The following is a 22,407-nucleotide window of genomic DNA, read 5'->3' on the forward strand; positions in this document are numbered from 1 at the left end:
CTACCAGTTCTTAAATTTTTAGCTTTGTTAGTTCCACCAATGGTGGAATTTCTGGACTCAAGTGCAAGCTAAAATGTTGTACCTAGGGAAGGTATAATAATCACAAGCCCGATAATGCTTGAGAGTTGTCTGTAGATGAAGTATATTTTTCTTTGCTATAATATATTAATGTACTAGGTGTTAGGGTTTACTCTTACTATAGCTTGTATTTGAATTGATTGAATACTCATGAAGGATTATAGGATTATTTGAAATAATCTCAATCCCAATTTCAACGATTTATTATAAGCTTGAGGTTTATGTAGAAGGGGTTAATATATATATTATAATGTATAATTATTGTCCCCCCTAATTAGCCGTCCACCTGTTTTATAGACCGGGTTTATAGATTTTCAATTTGGGTATTCTTATCCTACTCAAGTAAGGTAGATTATTTGCTACTGCAGGTAAGTTAGTATTCATTCACTACCTATGGATTTATCTTAGAGAAATAGAATACCAACCAACTTTATCTATTGGATGGAGGCAATGGTCTCCCGCGTCTGTACAAGTAAAACCACAATATAAGTTACCACTTTAAGAATACTGCAATTAATTATATTATTATTTTGTAAGAATCTGTCGATAGCAGATAGTTTATACATTTACGATTTTAATTCAGTCTGGCTCTCAGTACATGATTAGCGTTCCTGTCAGAATAGAACTTTGCTACATGCCTAGCTTTGACCAATTACAGCATAAAATGTCGAGAATTTTCTTTGAATGGAATTATTAGTAGGTATCCCATAATTGTGTCAACCTCAGACATAGAAAGTTTATAATAATTATTTTTTCTTTTATGTTTTCTATTAAGTCCCTAAGCGCACATATATTATATATATAGCACACAACAGTAAAATGAGTAAAAGTTAACAAGGGCGTACTTTACATGACTCGTTGCAACAGATAAAGAAATACATATCTGACCTCACAGTTCCTGGTTCCTGGGTAATGGTGACCGCGGAGATTCTAGCGGGGGTTTTCGTTAGCACCGCAAGGTATCCAACCCGAGGCTCAAATCAGACCTCACAGAATAAAGAACTAAGCTGGAAAGACTAGTAGCAAGGAACCGAAACAAACGCATGGGTACTCCCCTAGCGACATCGGCTCCGCTACCACCCCGCCAGCTATTCACAAAACACAAAAATGAAGCCTGGAGAACTAACAGCGAAAAGACCGAAACAAAACGCGTGGGTAACCCCAGCGACATCGGCCTAACACTGCCAGCCCGCCAGCTTATATACAAATAAAATCGCGTAGTTACTATGTAGATCAATTACCCAGCAGCGTAACGACCTGCACTTGAAAGAACCCAAAGTTGACTATCCGTTCCTACGAGCCGCAGCCCTTTTTATAGTTTTTTTGTGCGACAGCGTGTATTCCTGCTATAACTACATCTACCCCACCTGCTAATACTGCTAACACTCCTACATTTCCTGCTCTATAAGCACTTCCTGTTTCCCCAGCTACTAAGGCGCCAGCGCCGTTAAGAGGTTTTCTTAATATTGCTGCGCCTCCGGCCGACTGCGTTCCCTCGTTTCCTTGCATTTCGGGCCTTCCGCATATCGCTTCAGCTAAGTCTCGCGCATCTCGCGCGCTTTATGCTCCTACGGTTACAACTGCGCTTCCTAACATCCAAGCGTCTACAACTACAGTAGCTATTCAAGGTTTTCCTACAATTCATACGACTGCGCCTACACCTGTGTTTTAGGTTACTAAGAAGACAGAGCCGCTTAAGAGGTTTTATGTAATACCGGTGTTTACGTACACAGCTAAGACTCCTACTATTGCGCGATTCCGTGCGGCAGCGCCTCCCGCGCGTATACCTACACTTCCTGTTACACATACTACTGCAGCGCCAACGGCGTTTCGTGCTATGCGTTTCCGGCGTCCGGAGAGCTTAAGTAAATTCCTTCATTTCCTAGCACTCGTCCTACTGCAGAGACAGCGGCGTTTCGAGTATCGCGTTTCGAGCTACTTAACCAACAGCTACACTTCCTATTCTTTCATAGACAACGGTGTCTCATGCGTTTCGTAAACTTCGAGCTTTTACTGGAACAACTGCATTTCCTATCATACAAGCGTTTACAACTACAGCTGCTGTTCAAGGTTTTCCCACAATCCATACTGCAGCGCCTATACCTGTGTTTTAGACTACTAGGGAGACAGAGCCGCTTAAGAGGTTTTATGTAATACCGGCGTTTACGTACACAGCTAAGACTCCTACTACAGCGCGATTCCGTGTGGCAGCGCCTCCCGCGCGTACACCTACACTTCCTGTTATACATACTACTGCTGCGTCAACGGCGTTTCGTGCTATGCGTTTCCGGCGTCCGGAGAGCTTAAGTAAATTCCTTCATTTCCTAGCGCTCGTCCTACTGCAGAGACAGCGGCGTTTAGAGTATCGCGTTTCGAGCTACTTAACCAATAGCTACACTTCCTATTCTTTCAAAGACAACGGTGTCTCATGCGTTTCGTAAACTCCGAGCTTTTACTGGAGCAACTGCGTTTCCTATCATACAAGCTATTACTGGGACAGTAGCGACCCGAGAGTTTTCTACACTTCGCGCCCTTGCGCCTACAACCGCGCTTTCAACTACCAGGGAGACAGAAGCGTTTAAGGGGTTACAAGCAATTCCTACACTTTGGCAAACAGCTAGACTTAATACTATTGCGAATTGTTACGAGGCAGCGGTGTCTACGTGCACATATACGTTCCCTACTATATCGACGTCTCATACTATGTGTTCCGAGAGCCAGAAACGCTTAAGCCTCCTCCGCCATCTCCTAGCGTACGGACTATTACACAGGCCGTGGCGTTCTAAGCATCGAGTTTCGAGCTACTTGAACTTCAGTTATATTTCCTATTACTCCAGAGACAACGATGCCTCCCGTGTTTCGTAAACCTAAGGATTCTACGGCCGTAATGGCTTTTCCTGTCACACGAGCTATTTACAAGCTAGCTGTGGCCCAAGGGTTTCCTACAATTCAAGCTTCTGTGTCTCTAACTGTGTCTTCGACTACCAGGGAGACAGAACCGCCTAAAGGGTTACAGTTAATTTCTACACTTCTTCATACAGCTAGTCTTTATACTATAGCGTAATACTATGCGACCGCGGCGCCTACATATACATATACGCCTCCTGCCTCAAGTCCAACTACTGTGTCTCCAGTGGCCCACGCGATGCGTTTCCATCTACTAGGCCGCCTAAACATTTACCTCCGTTTCCTATTGTATGTCCCACTACAGCGGTTACGACGTTCAAGGCACTCCATTTCGAGCTGCCCAAGCGTCAACTGCATCTCCTACCCCTACAGAGACAGCGGCGCTTTATATATTAAATGCAACTAACGCCTTTACCACCGCAACTGTATTTCCTACGATATTAACTATTTAATCGTTAGCTGCCGTTCCTGTGCCTCATACAATACGAGCCCTTGCTCATCTAACTGCGCTTTATCCTACTAGGGAGACAGAAACGCCTAAGGAGTCTTATCCGGGAGCGACACCTACACATACACCTCGACTTACTGCTTTATAGGACACTCTAGCTATAACGGTGCCTACGTACACATCCCCATCTCCTACTATACGTATTGCTACAAAGATAGTGACGGCTCGTGAAGCGCGATTCATGAGTCTACGAAGTTTAGTCAGACAGCCCCACTTTTAGCCATAAAGCGTGTTTACAAGACAGCGGTATCAGTACCAACTTCTCTATCTCCCAATGCTCAGTCTATTACTGATACTGCGGCGATTCGCGTAATGGGTTACCCGCGGCCTGAGGGTTTCTGGGTTTATCCGCGCCTCCTATCACATGGGCTATTTAAACGGTATCCACGGTTCATATGTTTCGTACACTACGAACCCTTGCGTATGTAACTATGTCTTGAACTACCAGAGACACAGAACCGTCTAAAGGATTACAGTTAATTCCTACACTTCTACATACAGCCAGTCTTTATACAATAGCGTAATACTATGCGACAGCGACGCCCCCTGCCACAAGAATTATTACAAAGTCAACGGTTTCTCTCGCGATCCCGGCGTTTACATATATTCCTACATTTCACGACGTCACATATATAACTCAATCTCCTTATGCTTAACGCTCTCCTCGAGCTAAGCACCTAGCTGGATTTCCTACCTCACTAACTACCAGGATAACAGGAGTCATAAGGAGTATACAAGTACTTGAACTACAACTTTCCCGGGCCCTATATGCCTCCATGTTCGCGCTTCCAGCCGGATCTTTCACAGTATAAATCACCAGGAACGCATCACCTAACAGGAGTACTACGCGGTTTTACTAAGTCATTCGAGTGTGATAGAAATAGAGCTCGCGAAGGTCAGAATGAGACAGACATATGGCTGTCAGTTCCGAACGATAAAAGAAGAATATTGCAGCTTGAATGGAGTCGCCAGAGTGCGAAAGAAATAGAGTTTGTAAGAGTAAGAGCGAGACAGGTGAACGACTCTGAATAATGAATGAAGAATGAAACGTAAAAGTTGATTCTAAACAATATGTAAAAGAGTTAGACCATGAGACGCACGATACCTTCTTCTCTATCCGCTTTTAATTTGTTTGTGATTATGGCCAAATCCCATGCATTTAAGGTAAATTTTACAATATGAATCACTAGGGAGGCAGCGCCTAATAGGAGAACTACCGATTTTTATTAATGAAAGTGTTAGAACGCGAAGGAAATAAAGTTCATAAAGGTTGTAATGAGATAGTCATATTAACACCGTAAGATGAATGGAAGCGAAGGTTAGTTCTAAGTTTGAATAATGTATGGAGCTGTGAAAATCGAAGAGCTTTATTGTTTTATCATCAAGTATATTATATTTTATTTGAATCCATGTATTCACTTGTGATTAAATATAGTCACCCTTTCTTTTAATGTGATCATTTAGGTAAATAGCTAAGCGATTAACCGAATAATAGAGACCAGACATGGTAAACAGCAGAGGCTTATTTAATACATTGTGAACTTTGCAGTAGTTATTTAATTTTATGTTTATTTATTTATTTATTCATATATTTGTGAACGAAGCGGTACAAGGTGTCTCTTGTTCCGTTTCAATCACCCCCAAATGTTTTTGTAAGTGGAAACTGTTAAACTGGAAAAAACATTTCAACAACCTTTCACAAATATATGAGTCTTAATTATCACTTTTAATTTATAAGCGCTCTTCCCATGAATGAAAGTTGTGGCGTGGTGAGTATTTATGCCAAAAGGTATTGACCAAAGTAACTAGAGGAATCTTCAGACTTTTCGACAGTTTGATTATGGATCATTCATCACACCACGAGGGAGCGTCGGACAGAGGAACTGGTTGTGAGACAGTCAGCTCTAATAGCACTATATCAGCTCCTCCACCCCAGTCTTGCATCTGCCTGTCGACCGGAAATGGAGCCGCCAATATACCCTCCTCCAAAGCTGGATGGTTGAGCGCGAAGCATCAGTGTACATAAAGTACGGTATCCGTCATCGTGGGCCATAAACATCCGTTAATCAACAGTCTAACCCTAAACATCCCTCCAGCACCATGGACACTAGTCCTTTGGGTGAATGTGTAGTGTAGTGACGATTTAGCATTAGCACCTTAGCATCTGCTTGGGTGGAAATCGTATAGTAATGAATTTCTGGCGCCAGCTTCAACGCTGATGTCATTGATGACTTAACCTATCACCTTCTGCACAAGAAATCCATTTGACGAGTGCTGTATCAAAGGTTAAGCGCCGATAAACCATCATAGTTGCCCACAGAACTGTTGACTTGTTATAGCCTCTCACATTGTTATGATGTTAAGTCCCTTATTTTTTCGTCAGGTCAAATGATTATGAAACCAAAACACACTCTACTCATCCTTCCTCAACCTCTTTTTCACACGCGCTATAACAAACCACCAGTCCATAAGAATAACTTAGATGTAGTGTTTTCAACGTTAAAATTAAGGTTGTTGAAAGGGACTTAATATTTCATCACTTCGATTATGTAACAAGCAACCACCCAATATTGTTCATAACAAATAATATATCTTGCTAGCTTATAAAGCCCACAAAATTATCTGCCATCTGACTGCGTTCTGTTACTGCTCCTACGAGTGTCAACACACGAAATTCCAAGTAACTTCGTTCGCTTTAGATATTTGCCCTCCTCAACTTCATTGATGACGCACCCCGGACTACTCTACGATAATTTCAAAATTCTTCATCTAATTTACACCCTAGTTTTCCTTCTTATTCTTTTTGTAAGATTATAGATATTGCCGGACGACTATCAAAACGCAACCCGGTCCGTTCCGTTTCCATACGTTATTCATCTACGTTCCGTTTTAGGCCCAGAGCGTAATTTTGATAATCGCTATTAACATCTTTCCTGATTAATTTAATTAGCAAATAATATATTTCCACCGATTTTTGGTAATCCCGGTCATTCGCTAGATTTTATTTAGGTTTTATTTCTGGCTTGCGGCCATCCGAAATGTTAAATAACGCGGGTGTGTACTGCGAGGTTACTGAGCGGCTACTACCAACTTGAGGACCAAAGACCACTTCGCTCCATTCCTTTCGTTCGCACACCATCCGACATAAGCGTAAATGGTTAGTAATTTTGCGGAATCCTAACCTTAATTTGTTTGATTCAAGTCGTGTTCAAGTGATTTGGATTAATGCCTAAGTTAGAATACACCCCCCCGTTTATGCAGTCTTTTAATTCTAGTTAATTTATTATACCCAGCTATTACAACATACTACATATATCTCCCTTTTGTTCGTATCGCTCGTATTATTTTTATTACTTTTATAGCTAATAGCAATTACTGTTACTTTTTTTTATAATTCAAAATGTATGATGTACTAGTTTCCTTAAACGTTGCGTCGTCATTTCTCCCCTTTTGTTAGGTGAATGGATAGGTAAATAACATATCCACAGCATGCTAAGTCGATAAGCGAATGAACTGTATGGTAGTATTTTAAATCTCAACCTTTTAACGCAACATTTAGTCGGTTTCGATCTAGCATCATTATTTTACATATTTATTTTACTCGCTCCAGGGCCCGATCTGCGGTGTTCGATGCCGATATCGGACCTGACGGCGTACTCTCCCTAAACGAACTTTAGGTGTTGAGATGACTCATTGACGTAGTCGATAATCGATACCTCGCTCGCATTTAATCTTAAAACACCTAGCTGTGATTTTACCAATTTAATTAATGAACACAATTAATTTGCAGATTTCTCCGTTAAACATTAGCTATATATATATTGCTTCTCATTATCTTGCGGCCCACAACCGTTTTACGTCTATTTTGTCTATGGACATATGTAGTAGTGAGAAAAAAACTTAGCGCCAATGCATTAAGTCAAGCGACTGTCATTTATTTTTATTTCGAGTGATATTCTCATTTGTCTTGAATTAACAACAAAATTACTCAAATTAAATGTACTTTGCTGTGGTAACTGTGCGGCGAAAGCTGCCCCAGCGTTTTTGTTGCAGCGTATAAAACAACACCCGGAGCCCGAATGTTGAATGTTGCATCTACTGATATCGACGATTTGTTGTTTCATAATGTTGCGGAGAAAATAAATTGTACAATAAGGAGACCATGGGACATATAAGACCTTCATGAATCGAATTTGGATAATGACCTAAACGTACTGTATAAGTAAAGTAAAAGACAGCGTCTTCAGTATACCTTTGAACACCTGACTGTCATGCTCGAGTTTGTTTCATTGTGGCCGAGTTATTTTAACCTTGAAGTTAATTAAGTAAGGACCAACAAGAACCTATCATTCCTAAGTTCCACCATCTGCTTGTTCTCACTAAGCTTAAAAGTGTATTCTTGAAAATAGCAAGAGAGGACCCGTACCCAATGGGTGAGTTGTCTTGTACCATTTATAATTTAGTATATATATTTTTATTAATACATTATTGTTCACTCATTGTTGTTTACTCCCCTCATATCTTTTGTCTGTCTTGAGCTTATTTGTAATTAAATGACCGTTTGCATTTTTTTGTTACAGGTGACTTTAATAATGGAGGAAATGGAGTATGCGGTAGGCATGTCCCTTGCAACCCGTTCTTGGCCTGACTTTATTAACAACTGTATATGCATATGACAAAGAAGAATTGTTCAATTTTCTATGATAAGCCCCTTAGGAGCATATAAAATGTATACATGTTAAGTAATTAATTTAATCACTATCGCATTCAATTATGAAATTGGGTAATTTTGTTTATTGTGCATTATTAAATCTCTTCTTCATCGCTAGAGGTATTTACAGTAATCAAATACTATTATGATCAAGTTAGATTCTTTTGGCAAATCAACAGGCACATAACTTGGCTTTCTCTTAAATACCTATTCTGCAATCCGGCCACTGCTGCCGCGTTTGTAATCAGTTTATACTAGAATTGGTCTCTCTTTTTTTTCTTTGGAAAGCCAACTATACAATAATGAATTACTGTTCCAGATCTCGTAATCCTATGATTTTAAGCGAAAAGGACCCTACCGCTGTTCTTTATGAACAAGACACACCCCCTTTTTTTTAATAATTCCGCCTAAAGTGTGGTTCATATTTTGTGTTTAAGAATAAAGTTTTGGCTTTTTACCTTTTGTATTCATCATCTCTTTTTATTCATCCCAAGCCTTATGCCTACCAAAGAAATCCCTGCAAACTAATTGATAAAAGGTTCCTCCCGTGCGCTAATACTATCCTAACAGCGAATTGCCCTGTTAAATTAATACTGAAATAAAATAGGTAAGTCAAGGTTTAGATTTAAAGTATACACCCCCCTGACTATATAACTTTATAATATAATAAACTATTACACCCCCCCGACTTTTCAACCTTATAAACCATAATATAGCTGAACTACTAAACCGCACGACTGGGCTTTCGTGGAAATCTCGCCAAAGCCCTCCCTGTCCGAGTGGAGGCCTGCGCCTAACAGCGGAACGCATATATGGCTAGTATGATGATGATGACTAATTTTACCGTCTTGTCCTAAGTCAGAGTGAATTAACCTCATACATCACCCTCAGTAATAACTAATAACACAACAATACAACAACACAACCTAAATTTACCAACTTACTGATGCCTATCGATTCGATACAATTGTACCTCTAATCATTTAGAACGTAAAATTAATTATATTTCGAATACACATACCTACAATTCGTACTTGACTGTACTTGATTCCCGGCCTACATATGGAACCCTTTTATAAATAATTATATTTTTCTCAAGCAATGTGTATCGAATGACGCTAAATATTATTACGACACGGTTCCCACAGAGTACTTTATACATACATACAACTGAACTGACGGTTTCGTGTCGGGCTATGAACCAAACTGGATGACTGTACCTACCTAACCTATACCTTTTGTTACGAATTTTTATACAGATAAACAGATTAATTTTTATTTAGTAAAATAGACATAAGCTAAACGTAGCACCCTATGAATAATAATTATTACCTTTTGTACCAAACGCGACACATTCATTATAAAAACTCGGGTTATCCAATATCTCCGAGCAACAAAAAATGTTGTTATCTAAACTAAGTTCGATTTGACTATGATGGACAATAAAAATGTACCTGTATTACATAAATAACACAGAAATTAAATTTCAACTTTTACGCTAAAACCATACAAAATAATGACAGAAAACTTATCCTTTACTACAACTTGGCTGTATGGCCGTATGCCCTTTACTTTTCTGTTTCCCTTACTAGTCTATGGATTATTAAAAACAAACAACTGTGTCTATACGACGGCGAGCCTACTCCGAATCCGAAACTCGAACATCGAAGCCCGTATAGCACTGTCCTGCTCGCTCGCGCATTAAAGACTATAAGCGTCAGAGGAACCGAATGATACGAACCGGGACCCACGAACCTCGCAGTAGCCCTGCAGGTTACCTACCTATATTTTCTTTGACTTGACTGACCTAGATTATTGACCTAATTGTTACTTTTGAAACGATTCCAAAGAAGACAAGCAATGCAATGTGCAATTCAAGTAATCTAAGTAATATTTAGTGCAAAATAACCTAGCGACTGTTATGTTTACGTCTCAGACGATGCCTACCTACTCCAAGTTAAACACATAAGGTGATAAACTATGTGATAAAAGACTGAATAACGGAGTGCAAAATTGTGTAAAATTAGTGTAATAAACTATGAACTATGAGTGAACACCGGACATGCAGTGATTTAAGTGGATAAAATTGGAAAACACAGTGATGGAACTTATTCATTATGCATATAAAATTGGAAAACACTGTGACGGAACTTAGTTAGCGGACAAAAACCGTAGTGTGTGAAAGGGTTTAGTTCTAAGCAATTATGTAAAATTCAAGTAAAAATCTACTTTACGATTGTGTATTATGTTATTTCCTTTATCAATATTAATATACCTGCCCTATAAATTATAATTTCGAACGATAAAACTACAAATAAAACCAAATCTTTACTCTCACTTCCATTCCACGGCAACACTGGCCCAAACGGTTGTTTTCGTAGAGAATACAACCGCTGGGCATTCCCTGTTTAACCTAGAGGACTACCTAATTATTTACCTACCTATAAACAGTTGAATATATATTAGTAAATTCTATAGTAAATCCTTACATTTTCTAATTAATCACCAATTTTCAACCTATTGCTAACTAATTTAACTTATAAATATTATATATCCTGGTCACGGATTATCACTGTAACTAACCCCCCCCCGATAAAATAAAAACTTTTCCCTTCTATCAATTAATCTAACTCTACTAAACTCTACTAAACTCAAAAGCTAACCTAAAGCTAACTGTTAATTTAATCAAAAGCTCCTAAGCTCAAAGCTATGACCTACCTATGTGCAGCCTACCTATATAACTAGAGCTTATGAGTCCTACTGAGATGTCTGAAACCTACTATATGATAGCGTGATGATGTGAATTGGCCATGTGATCGTCTAGTGGTTGTCTAGTGCCTAAATAAAATGATTGACCCTTCGTTGTGTCCGTCCTAGGTAACCCATACGGTACTTTTAGTGAAGAAGTAAAGATTGGTTGGTCTGAATTTAAGCTACAACTAATTATCTACCTACCTATAACGCAGCTAAGAACACATTACTAGAAAATAACTAATTTGACTAGGAATATAGAATGCTGTAGTATGTTATGGAATGCTGTTAGGGGAACAGGGGCAAGTTGTATCCATGATTACTTGAGAGGAACAAGTATAGCTATAAGGTATGACATTCTGAAATAAAGCGCATTAATAAATGCTTATGGTAGAACATAGTAAAATATCTAAGATTTAAGGAGATTAACCTAGTGATTATATAGGTCTGTGAAGTTTATTAAAATCATGACTTTTAAAACACCTAGCTATAATAACAAACCAAGATTTCTAAAATGCTAAGAAGGGAAGAACACAGGATTAGTAAAAACACAGTGTAAAATAAAAACAGTAAAATAAGCCAAATGAAAACAGTTTGATAAAACACAAACAAAATGAGAATAAGATAATGTTTCCTTTTGCTATAGTATAATGGGGATATACAGAATACTACCCACACTATAAGGATATTGTGTGAGCGATAGGTAGAACAGGAATATGGTATTATAAGTTTTCCATTTTACTTCAGCAATTGGAAATAAGCACACAGAATTAAATGGATTAGTTAAGTAAATAAAGAGCATTCTAGGGCTCAAATGCAGGATAATAAAGTTGTATATAGGTAATATACTTATGTGTCCACCAGGTGATAAAATTCATAAAGTCGGTATATACAAGTCAATTAGAAATAGCATTTGGGTTTTCCTTCCTATAATATAATGGTATGGCAAAAGTACTCTTGCTATAAATAGTTTATTTAATTGATAAATTAACCATAAGAATTTATATGATTTCTATTTAATAATAAAAGCTCACAACAACATTCCAGTGATTAGTTAGTCAATAGTATACAGCAAATTCTCATCCGCCTACCAGTTCTAATTTTTAGCTTTGTTAGTTCCACAATGGTGGAATTCTGGACTCAAGTGCAAGCTAAAATGTTGTACCTAGGTAAAGTATATAATCACAAGCGATAATGCTTGAGAGTTGTTTGTAGATGAATATATATTTTCTTTGCTATAATATATTAATGCACTAGGTGTTAGGTTTACTCTTACTATAGCTTGTATTTGAATTGATTGAATACTCATGAAGGATTATAGGATTTATTTGGAAATAATCTACATCACCAATTTCAACGATTAATTATAAGCTTGAGGTTAATGTAGAAGGGGTTAATATATATATTATATGTATATTATTGTCCCCCCCTATTACCTCCCACCTGTTTATAGACCGGGTTATAGATTTCAATTTGGGTATTCTTATCTATCAAGTAAAGGCAGATATTTTGCTATGCAGGTAAGTAGTCATTCACTACTATGGATTTATCTTAGAGAAATAGAATACCAACCAACTTAATATCTATTGGATGGAGGTAATGGTCTCCCCGTCTGTACAGTCAAACACAATATAAGTTACCCACTTTAAGAATACTGCAATTAATTATATTATTGTTTTGTAAGAATCTGTCGATAGCAGATAGTTTATACATTTACGATTTATTCAGTCTGGCTCTCAGTACATGATTAGCGTTCCCCTGTCAAGAATAGAACTTTGCTACATGCCTAGCTTTGACCAAATATAACACATAAATGTCGAGAATTTTCTTTGAATGGAATTATTAGTAGGTATCCCATAATTGTGTCAACCTCAGACATAGAAATTTTAATAAGTATTTTTTCTTTTATGTTTTCTATTAAGTCCCTAAGCACACATATATATATATATATAGCACACAACAGTAAATGAGTAAAGTTAACAAGGCGTACTTACATGACTCGTTGCACAAGATAAAGAAATACATATCTGACCTCACAGTTCCTGGTTCCTGGGTAATGGTGACCGCGGAGATTCTAGCGGGGGTTTTCGTTAGCACCGCAAGGTATCCAACCCCGAGGCTCAAATCAGACCTCACAGAATAAAGAACTAAGCTGGAAGACTAGTAGCAAAGGAACCGAAACAAAACGCATGGGTACTCCCCTAGCGACATCGGCTCCGCTACCACCCCGCCAGCTATTCACAAACACAAAAATGAAGCCTGGAGAACTAACAGCGAAAAGACCGAAACAAAACGCGTGGGTAACCCCAGCGACATCGGCCTAACACTGCCAGCCCGCCAGCTTATATACAAATAAAATCGCGTAGTTACTATGTAGATCAATTACCCAGCAGCGTAACGACCTGCACTTGAAAGAACCCAAAGTTGACTATCCGTTCCTACGAGCCGCAGCCCTTTTTATAGTTTTTTTGTGCGACAGCGTGTATTCCTGCTATAACTACATCTACCCCACCTGCTAATACTGCTAACACTCCTACATTTCCTGCTCTATAAGCACTTCCTGTTTCCCCAGCTACTAAGGCGCCAGCGCCGTTAAGAGGTTTTCTTAATATTGCTGCGCCTCCGGCCGCCTGCGTTCCCTCGTTTCCGTGCATTTCGGGCCCTTCCGCATATCGCTTCAGCTAAGTCTCGCGCATCTCGCGCGCTTTATGCTCCTACGGTTACAACTGCGCTTCCTAACATCCAAGCGTCTACAACTACAGTAGCTATTCAAGGTTTTCCTACAATTCATACGACTGCGCCTACACCTGTGTTTTAGGTTACTAAGGAGACAGAGCCGCTTAAGAGTTTTATGTAATACCGGTGTTTACGTACACAGCTAAGACTCCTACTATTGCGCGATTCCGTGCGGCAGCGCCTCCGCGCGTATACCTACACTTCCTGTTACACATACTACTGCAGCGCCAACGGCGTTTCGTGCTATGCGTTTCCGGCGTCCGGAGAGCTTAAGTAAATTCCTTCATTTCCTAGCACTCGTCCTACTGCAGAGACAGCGGCGTTTCGAGTATCGCGTTTCGAGCTACTTAACCAACAGCTACACTTCCTATTCTTTCATAGACAACGGGTCTCATGCGTTTCGTAAACTTCGAGCTTTTACTGGAACAACTGCATTTCCTATCATACAAGCGTTTAAACTACAGCTGCTGTTCAAGGTTTTCCACAATCCATACTGCAGCGCCTATACCTGTGTTTTAGACTACTAGGGAGACAGAGCCGCTTAAGAGGTTTTATGTAATACCGGCGTTTACGTACACAGCTAAGACTCCTACTACAGGCGATTCAGTGTGCAGCGCTGGCGCTAACCTACACTTCCTGTTATACATACTACTGCTGCGTCACCGGCGTTCGTGCTATGCGTTTCCGGCGTCCGAGAGCTTAGTAAATTCCTCATTTCTAGCACTCGTCCTACTGCAGAGACAGCGGCGTTTAGAGTATCGCGTTTCGAGCTACTTAACCAACAGCTACACTTCCTATTCTTTCATAGACAACGCGTTCTCATGCGTTTCGTAAACTTCGAGCTTTACTGGAACAACTGCATTTCCTATCATACAAGCTATTACTGGGACAGTAGCGACCCGAGAGTTTTCTACACTTCGCGCCCTTGCGCCTACAACCGCGTTTTCAACTCCAGGGAGACAGAAACGTTTAAGGGTTACAAGCAACTCCTACACTTTTGCAAACAGCTAGACTTGATTACTATTGCGAAATTGTTATGAGGCAGCGGTGTTACGGCACATATACGTTCCCTACTATAAATCGACGTCTCATACTATGTGTTCCGAGAGCCAGAAACGCTTAAGCCTCCTCCGCCATCTCCTAGCGTACGGACTATTACACAGGCCGTGGCGTTCTAAGCATCTAGTTTCGAGCTACTTGAACTTCAGTTATATTTCCTATTACTCCAGAGACAACGATGCCTCCGTGTTTCGTAAACCTAAGGATCTACGGCCGTAATGGCTTATTGTCAACGAGCTAATTTACAAGCTAGCTTGGCCCAAGGGTTTCTACAATTCAAGCTTCTGTGTCTCTAACTGTGTCTTCGACTACCAGGGAGACAGAACCGCCTAAAGGGTTACAGTTAATTTCTTACACTTCTTCATACAGCTAGTCTTTTATACTATACGCGTAATACTATGCACGCGGCGCCTAACTTACATATACGCCTCCTGCCTCAAGTCCAACTACTGTGTCTCCAGTGGCCCACGCGATGCGTTTCCATCTACTAGGCCGCCAAACATTTACCTCCGTTTCCTATTGTATGTCCCACTACAGCGGTTACGACGTTCAAGGCACTCCTTTCGAGCTGCCCAAACGTCAACTTATCTCCTACCCTCCAGAGACAGCGGCGCTTTATATATTAAATGCAACTTCGCCTTTACCACCGCAACTGTATTTCCTACGATATTAACTATTTAATCGTTAGCTGGCGTGTTGTGCCTCATACAATACGAGCCCTAAGCTGCTGCGTTTTTAGCATTAGAAAGAAGGTAAACGATCTTGACGTGTCTTTTTATTGAAAAACACTTTAGAAAAATAAGTCACAGCAAATATAACAGTTTCTTATCTTTTTCTTTCTATTGCAGAGGTTTTGTTTTGTTTTGTGGTGGTAGTATTGTACGTACATTGGTTTGAATAATTTTTAACGCTTCTATCTAATTTAATGCAAGCGGCAAGTTGTCGTTCACTTGTGGTATTTAGGGGGAGGCCTCTGTTCAGCAGTGGAGCGTCTTCCGGCTGATGATGATGATGATCAAAATTTATATTTTTTTACGATCAGAAAGTGTTGCTACTCTTGCTACGCGGCTTATCCGCCATTGTATGTTTCTTGTGCACCATCTGCTCGAATCGCTACCACCTCTACCTCTTGTTACCTCTATTGGTAACAATTTACAACTCAACTACGTAGGCCTCCGATGTAGAATCCGATTTGTAATACATTGCGCGTGTTGCTAACCAACTATGTGCGGTGAGCAATGCTACAGTGCAATGAACAGTATAATCGGTCCCAGCGCCGCCGGTCTCTTGTATGCATTAATAACAGGCTATGAAAATTATAAATATTGCCACAGAAAACAAGACACAACTACAAAAATAAAATAATTAGGACACTTAAGCAAGTGGCAATGGGCTCAGGCTCAGCATAAATAAGCTGCAAGCAAAAACTTGCATCGCTGATTTTCAGCCTGCGCCACTATATATATATACTAGGAAAATGGTTTTTTCCGTTTAAAAATGTAGATAAAAGCACACAAAATCAGTAATGCCCGGTTCACATTATTCCAGTAAAACCGTTCCAGTAGCATGACACTGCGGTGCTCGATCGATCTTGTGTAACTCGTTTGGATTGTGACCCCGCAATGTATCGCTACAGGCACGATTTTACTGGAATAATGTGTGTCATGCATACTCATAAAAACAATCAATTACAAAAAAGGAGCAATAATGAACTGCGCCACTACTCTTCAAATTTAGGGAATTAAAAACAATTATTGTTAACCATTAAGATAAACGAACACATGTATCCTAAATTAAATTCAACAAACGTTTCTAGCTTTTACGACTGCAAAACTAGTTAGTTACGCCACGAACCGTGACACATGAAACACGTTTTCAGTGCTAAGTTTTGCTCCAGTTTGATACCAGATTGTGCATTTCACAAAGCGAAAGTCTGAAAGCAACTAATGTGAAGTAGCGAGCATAAGGTTAATGGAAAACGGCTCGTCAGTTTTGCTTTTTCCTCGAGCATAAGGTTAATAAAATAATAATAATGAGTTTTGCTCCTGAGTCCAGCACAGGAATGCCTGAGCGAGCTCAGGAAGCTCAACAATACCGAGTTTCCTAGAAATAAAAGCCTGAAATGGATAAGCTCGCCTTTGTGGATGTATCTCAACATTTGTCAATTGTGTTTGTTTCTCTATTTTTGTTACAATAAGGAGTTTATACTCATGCGTACATAAGATCGAACATTCACCCCGAAAACCACCACTCGTTAAATTTCATCAAAATCGTTAGAGCCGTTTCCGAAATTCCAGAATAAATTAAATAATTGCTGTTTAGAAAGTTTTACAATAGATAAATTAGATAAAGTTAGGAAGGGATGTACCTATAGAAATTTAATTAAATGAAAAGAAATTTAATTTGCGTAAATTATTATATGGCCTTTCACATTTTGTGAACAATTTTTTTTTTTTTTTTATATTGACAATTTCATTATTTCACTACTCATTTGATTGTTGTTTCTTTTTACTGAATTTGATATTAAAATTTTAATTTTAATTCCACATTAATGGATACTATTTTATTTGTTACATTTAACAGCTATTTGTGTCATGATGTATTTTTTAGAAATTAGTGAATATATCTATCAACGTCAAGTGGGTAATGCGGTACTCATTCAAAAGTACACTACTTACAAACTTTCAATAGTTGCAATCCAACTCGTCCTATTTATTTCTTGCATGAACTTAGTTCAATTAACAGCTTTTGACTATCCATCTCTCTTTACTTTGGACATTTGGAGGATATGAAGGCAGCAAACCTTATGGCTAAGATTCTGTGCTCATCGGATGCTGTATACCGCTAATGACAAGACAGTAAATGCATTAGGGTGTCATGCTTCGTTAACTAATCATCAGCATCATGTCAGCCTATTATCGTTCCGCTGCTAAGCACAGGCCTCCTATTAAAATGAGAAACTTCGCAAACGCCATTGAATTGCTTCGTAGGTTTCTGCTAGTTTCCTCACGATGTTTTCCTTCGTTGTAAAGCTTGTGGTTAATCATCTTAAATTTTGTAAAACTCAGAGGTCAAGGTCTGAGGAGCAAATAATCCTCTGCTAGAGAGGCCAGAAGTCAAACCATCAGGCTAGGCTTTTTTTCCTAGTATAGACTTTACTCGTAACTATTAAAGACTATAGACAAAATTTACCTTAACTACTGTCTATCGAAGCACTTTTTCTTTAGCTTGACACTTGGCTTTAGCATTTTCCACGCCAGTTCCGCGAGTGATAATAGAGCCCCTCTCTCAGACATGAAATTTGAAAAATATTTTCCACCTACGTTACGTCAAGAGCTGGAAGTTTTCAATGGCTATAAAACTAGATGCATACTCGTGACGTAGGTTACAACGGTAAAACGCTGAGAAATAAGAAAATATTGGAACACGTTGAAGTTTAAAAGGTTTTTCCCTCGTGTTATTAGTTTTCTCTTGAATTTACGGCCCTTGTAAGTGTAGAATATTGTTTCACATTTTCTTGCTAACGGCGTTATTACTTATGTGTAGTTTGTAACTTTATTTATTGGTTTGTTTGCCAGGTGATGTGCGTTCAATATTGGCCTCCGAACAAAGAAAAAGACGAGACGTATGGTGACATCAGCGTGGGCATCGTGCAAGAAGAAGAGCTTGCTAACTTCCATATACGCACTTTCAGACTCTACAAGAGTGAAAAAAACGTAAGCATCTTATTGTACACTAACTCAATATGACGTAGCCGAAAAGACTACCTTGTGGTACCCCACAATTCCGCGCAACAATTGGTAACCTAATTATATTTATATCATTCCTCACATGATGTTTTCAAATTGTTAGTGTGGGTCAGAATAATACTACATATAAAAGCTTAAATAATTATAATTTACTAGCCCTTACCCGCGACTCCGTCCGCGTAGAATTCGGTTATCGCTATTCCGCGGGAACTATGCAATTTTCCGAGAAAAAAACTATTCTATGTCCTTCTCCAGGACTCAAAATATCTGTAAACCTAATTTTATCTAAATCGGTTCAGCGGTTAGACGTGATTGAGTAACAAACATCCAAACATCTTCACAAACTTTCACATTTATAATATTATTTAGTAGGATTTATTGGCATAGAATATGGTTACATACTCGTCATATGGATGTTATACAAATTGCTGTTAGGCATATTCTGTGCACATGCAACATAGGTACAAATATCAAATATTTATCTGATAGGTCTGATAGTTTAAGGTTACATATTTTAATGTCAAACTGGTTTAGTACAGAAAAAAATGGTTGTCAGTAGGAATACAAAAAATATTAATGTCAATATGAATATAATTATTATTTATTCGAAAAAAACATTTGCTTTCTTTGTCAAATGGTGCTGATGCCTACATCAACAAATGATACTTGCTGAAGGCATTTTTTTTTAAATGGATGAAGCAAAATGAATCAAAAGCGCAGATTAAAGTTAAAGCAATTTTAACTGCAACTTTCGGCAACAAAGCTTTCTATGGCGCTGAACTCCGTGTTCTCGTATATTTTCCACCACTAAACTACGACGCGACGGTTCGCTCATCGCTTGGCGGAGTCGGGATTTTTCATTAAAACTGTCGCTCCCGCTGTAATTGTCCTTTTTAGCGCTTTGAGAGTAACTTATTTAGCTTTTTTTTGGCGTTTGAGAAGAATTTTATGTTCTGAAATATAGTCGCAGTTGTATTTCTATGTGATTGGATGAGTTAACAAGGAAGCTGATAGTGATATTGATGTGATCGACATATCTGAGACTAGGATTTTTACTGTAAAAGTAAACAAAGAACTTTTTCTTAATGCGTCAGGTACAATTAACTTCTTCTGTCAATTTCGGGGTCCTAAATTATCTAAGACTAAGGATGTTCCTGCTGACTGTCTCATCAATTACAGCATTTAGTTAGTTGCACAACCAATCAGTATAGTGGAATTTGTACCTATCTCATTGTTAAGCAATTAATTAATTAATTAATTTCATTATTGTCTGTTAATTTCATTACGAGGGGCATTAAGGCGGCATTTTCAAAAATCTTACAGATGTCGACTCAACGATATTGATAATTTAATTTATGTAGCTGTCTTTTTAATAACTGTGGCACACGAATTAAGGTAGGCTTCTAGTTTATAGCGTATACACATTTGAAAATGCCGGCTTTTACAAGGGACATGACTCGCTTGACAGACTAACAGTAACTCACGTGTTAGATAGATCGCGTCTCCATTGATATGGCTTAAAGCATTTGGAGGTACTCAGGTGGTGGTGGAAGAGCGGTTCATCCTCCAGTTCCACTACACGCAGTGGCACTCTCACACGTGCCCGTTCAGCAACGCGCTGCTGGAGTTCCGGCGGCGCGTGCGTGCCGTGGTGGGCCGGCGGCTCGCGACCAACCCCGCCGCTGGGCCCATGGTCGTGCATTGCAAGTAAGTGTTTATTCTTATACAGACACCCATTATACTTCTTTATACAGAACTGGCTACAGATAGGCGTAACAACTTTTTCTTCTGTTACCAGGCTTTTTAATGTCTATCAAAATGTGTTAAGCCCGGTTTAGACCTGCAAGAAAAATCGTGCAGTTGCACTACATTGCGAGGCCGTAAAGCCAATGAGTTTGTAATGGTTAATCGAGCGCCACAATGTAATGCAACTTGCACGACTATTCTTGCAGATCTAAACTGGGAATTACGAACTAATATTATATTGGCTGATAGAAACTCCCGACAAAGAGTTTTATGGAGAGTTTCTATCTGGCCATTTAAGTCTACGGGTGAAGCTGCTTACGGAAGGTAATTTTGCTACATTTGAGAACGAAGAAAAAAAACAGGATATTTTTCTACCAAAATTTAATTTATCAGTTATAAAATTATTGCCGTACGTAAGTAGATACGTAGGTTTAAGTAGATACCAATTAATTCTATGGGTTTATTTTTTTAAGCTCTAATGACATGAAACTCCATTCAAGACTTTTTCTTACACAGCGACTAATTCTGCCGCCATCACGACGCGTCCTTATAAATAATCAATGATTTCAATGTTTATTTTAGCGACGGAGGGGGGCGTTCCGGAGTATATTTAGCTATAGATGCCAACCTCGAGTTGGCTGAAGAAGAAGACTGCTTTGATGTTTTCGGGTTTCTGAAGAAACTCAGACAATCACGAAAAGGCCTTATAGAAAATGAGGTAAGGATTATTTTCTTTAAATGACATGAAGAGCGTTAGTTTTGACCCTGTGTTTCGTCCCTGTTTAGGATGTGCTATTGTTTTGACATACCTATTTATTGTTACGACAATTTGTAGCTTTTGATTGCGTTAACTTTGAAGTTTGACCTGAATATTTTCGTTTCTTTCCTTTGCGGTAGGTACGGAACCTACCTAGTGAAAATACATAGGTACTGACACATGGATGCACAGAAAAAAAAACAGAAAAAGAGACCAGCGCTTCGAATCGAACCCAGGTCCTCAGTATTCCGTGCTGCGTGCCATACCCCTACACCACCACTGGACAAAAGTCTAGACACAAATTTTCTCCCATGCACCACACATTTCAGCCTGTTTTTTTTCTTTTTTAGCCACTAATGCTAAGGACCTGGGTTCGATTCCCAGCGCTGGTCTCTTTTTCTGGGTTTTTTCTGTGAATCCATGTTTCAGTATGTATTTTCATTGGATTTCACGGGATGACCGTAAAAGCAACAAATTCGAAGTTGAAATAAAAAATACAAAAAGACTCCAAAAACCAATCTTTTCAGGTGTAGTATACAGTTATTGTCAGGGAGTAGATCCACTGGGTTCCGTTAGAAACTTCGATTTTGTTTTTAGGAACAATACAAATTCGTGTACGACACGTTAGAAGAGCACGTGGTATGCGGTATCTCCTGGTTCCCAGTGTCGGAACTGTCACAAAGACTGAAGCAGAAGTCGCAACGGGAGCTCGTGACCAAGCTCAATGAGTACCAGCGGGAGTACCAGCAGATTTGCAAGCAGACCCCCAGGTTCACCATCGGGGACTGTGCGGGAGGCCACAGAGGGGACAATCGGGAGAAGAACAGGGATGTTTTAGTTGTTCCTCGTGAGTAAAATTTTATTTAATTGTAAATTAAATTTTATTATGATCATCATCATCCTAGAATGAGAAGGCTTGGGCCGTAGTTCCCACGCGGGCCCAGTGCAGATTGAGAACTTCCTCCGAAGGAATTCAATGGTGTGTGCAGGCTTCCTCACGATGTTTTCCTTCGCCGTAAAGCTCGTGGTAAATTCAAATGTAATTTCGCACATGAATTTCGAAAAAGTCAGAGGTGCGAGCCGGGGTTTGCACCAACGATCCTCTGCTTAGGCCATAGATCAAACCACTAGGCCATCTTATCTCCTACCTCTCTCATCTTATTACCTAGTGTATTTTGTCATTAGTTTGCAATCATATTAAAATTAAATAAAATAAAAGTGGCAATTAATTCGTTTAAAAACATACCTAGTTTGGTTTCATTTACAGGCACATGAGGTACACTTATTAAAAAAACCGTTTTGTTGCAGCTGATAACTTTCGTCCCTATCTGACGTCATTTCAAGGCAACAGTTCACGAATTATATCAACGCTGTGTTCGTAGACGTAAGTGTATTAAACTATTTC

The 22,407-nt window shown here is 39.2% G+C and overlaps 1 protein-coding gene and 1 long non-coding RNA gene across 2 annotated transcripts; both read left to right on the plus strand.

Moving 5' to 3' along the window:
• The first annotated feature begins 2,736 nt into the window (after positions 1-2,736).
• LOC141445263 (uncharacterized) lies at positions 2,737-8,670 on the plus strand. The gene is made up of 2 exons (XR_012453307.1): positions 2,737-7,926; positions 8,074-8,670. It is a non-coding gene; the product is annotated as an uncharacterized lncRNA (long non-coding RNA).
• Positions 8,671-17,538: 8,868 nt separating this feature from the next.
• LOC141445261 (receptor-type tyrosine-protein phosphatase T-like) lies at positions 17,539-22,384 on the plus strand. The gene is made up of 6 exons (XM_074111055.1): positions 17,539-17,586; positions 18,329-18,466; positions 20,040-20,206; positions 20,828-20,963; positions 21,600-21,849; positions 22,311-22,384. The coding sequence occupies exons 1-6, from the start codon at positions 17,539-17,541 to the stop codon at positions 22,382-22,384; spliced, it is 813 nt and encodes a 270-aa protein (XP_073967156.1).
• Positions 22,385-22,407: the final 23 nt, after the last annotated feature.

This window comes from Choristoneura fumiferana, unplaced genomic scaffold (genome assembly GCF_025370935.1).
Source record: "Choristoneura fumiferana unplaced genomic scaffold, NRCan_CFum_1 Sck3bRy_92;HRSCAF=276_pilon, whole genome shotgun sequence".
Taxonomy (NCBI): domain Eukaryota; kingdom Metazoa; phylum Arthropoda; class Insecta; order Lepidoptera; family Tortricidae; genus Choristoneura; species Choristoneura fumiferana.

What these genes read in the sequence shown, in the direction of transcription:
- LOC141445261 (XM_074111055.1), top strand. Translation starts at nt 17,539, where the DNA reads ATGAAGGCAGCAAACCTTATGGCTAAGATTCTGTGCTCATCGGATGCT. An exon ending in TTCTGTGCTCATCGGATGCT is followed by an intron (nt 17,587 to 18,328) that starts GTATACCGCTAA and finishes TTTGTTTGCCAG; the next exon opens with GTGATGTGCGTTCAATATTG. An exon ending in CCCATGGTCGTGCATTGCAA is followed by an intron (nt 20,207 to 20,827) that starts GTAAGTGTTTAT and finishes TGTTTATTTTAG; the next exon opens with CGACGGAGGGGGGCGTTCCG.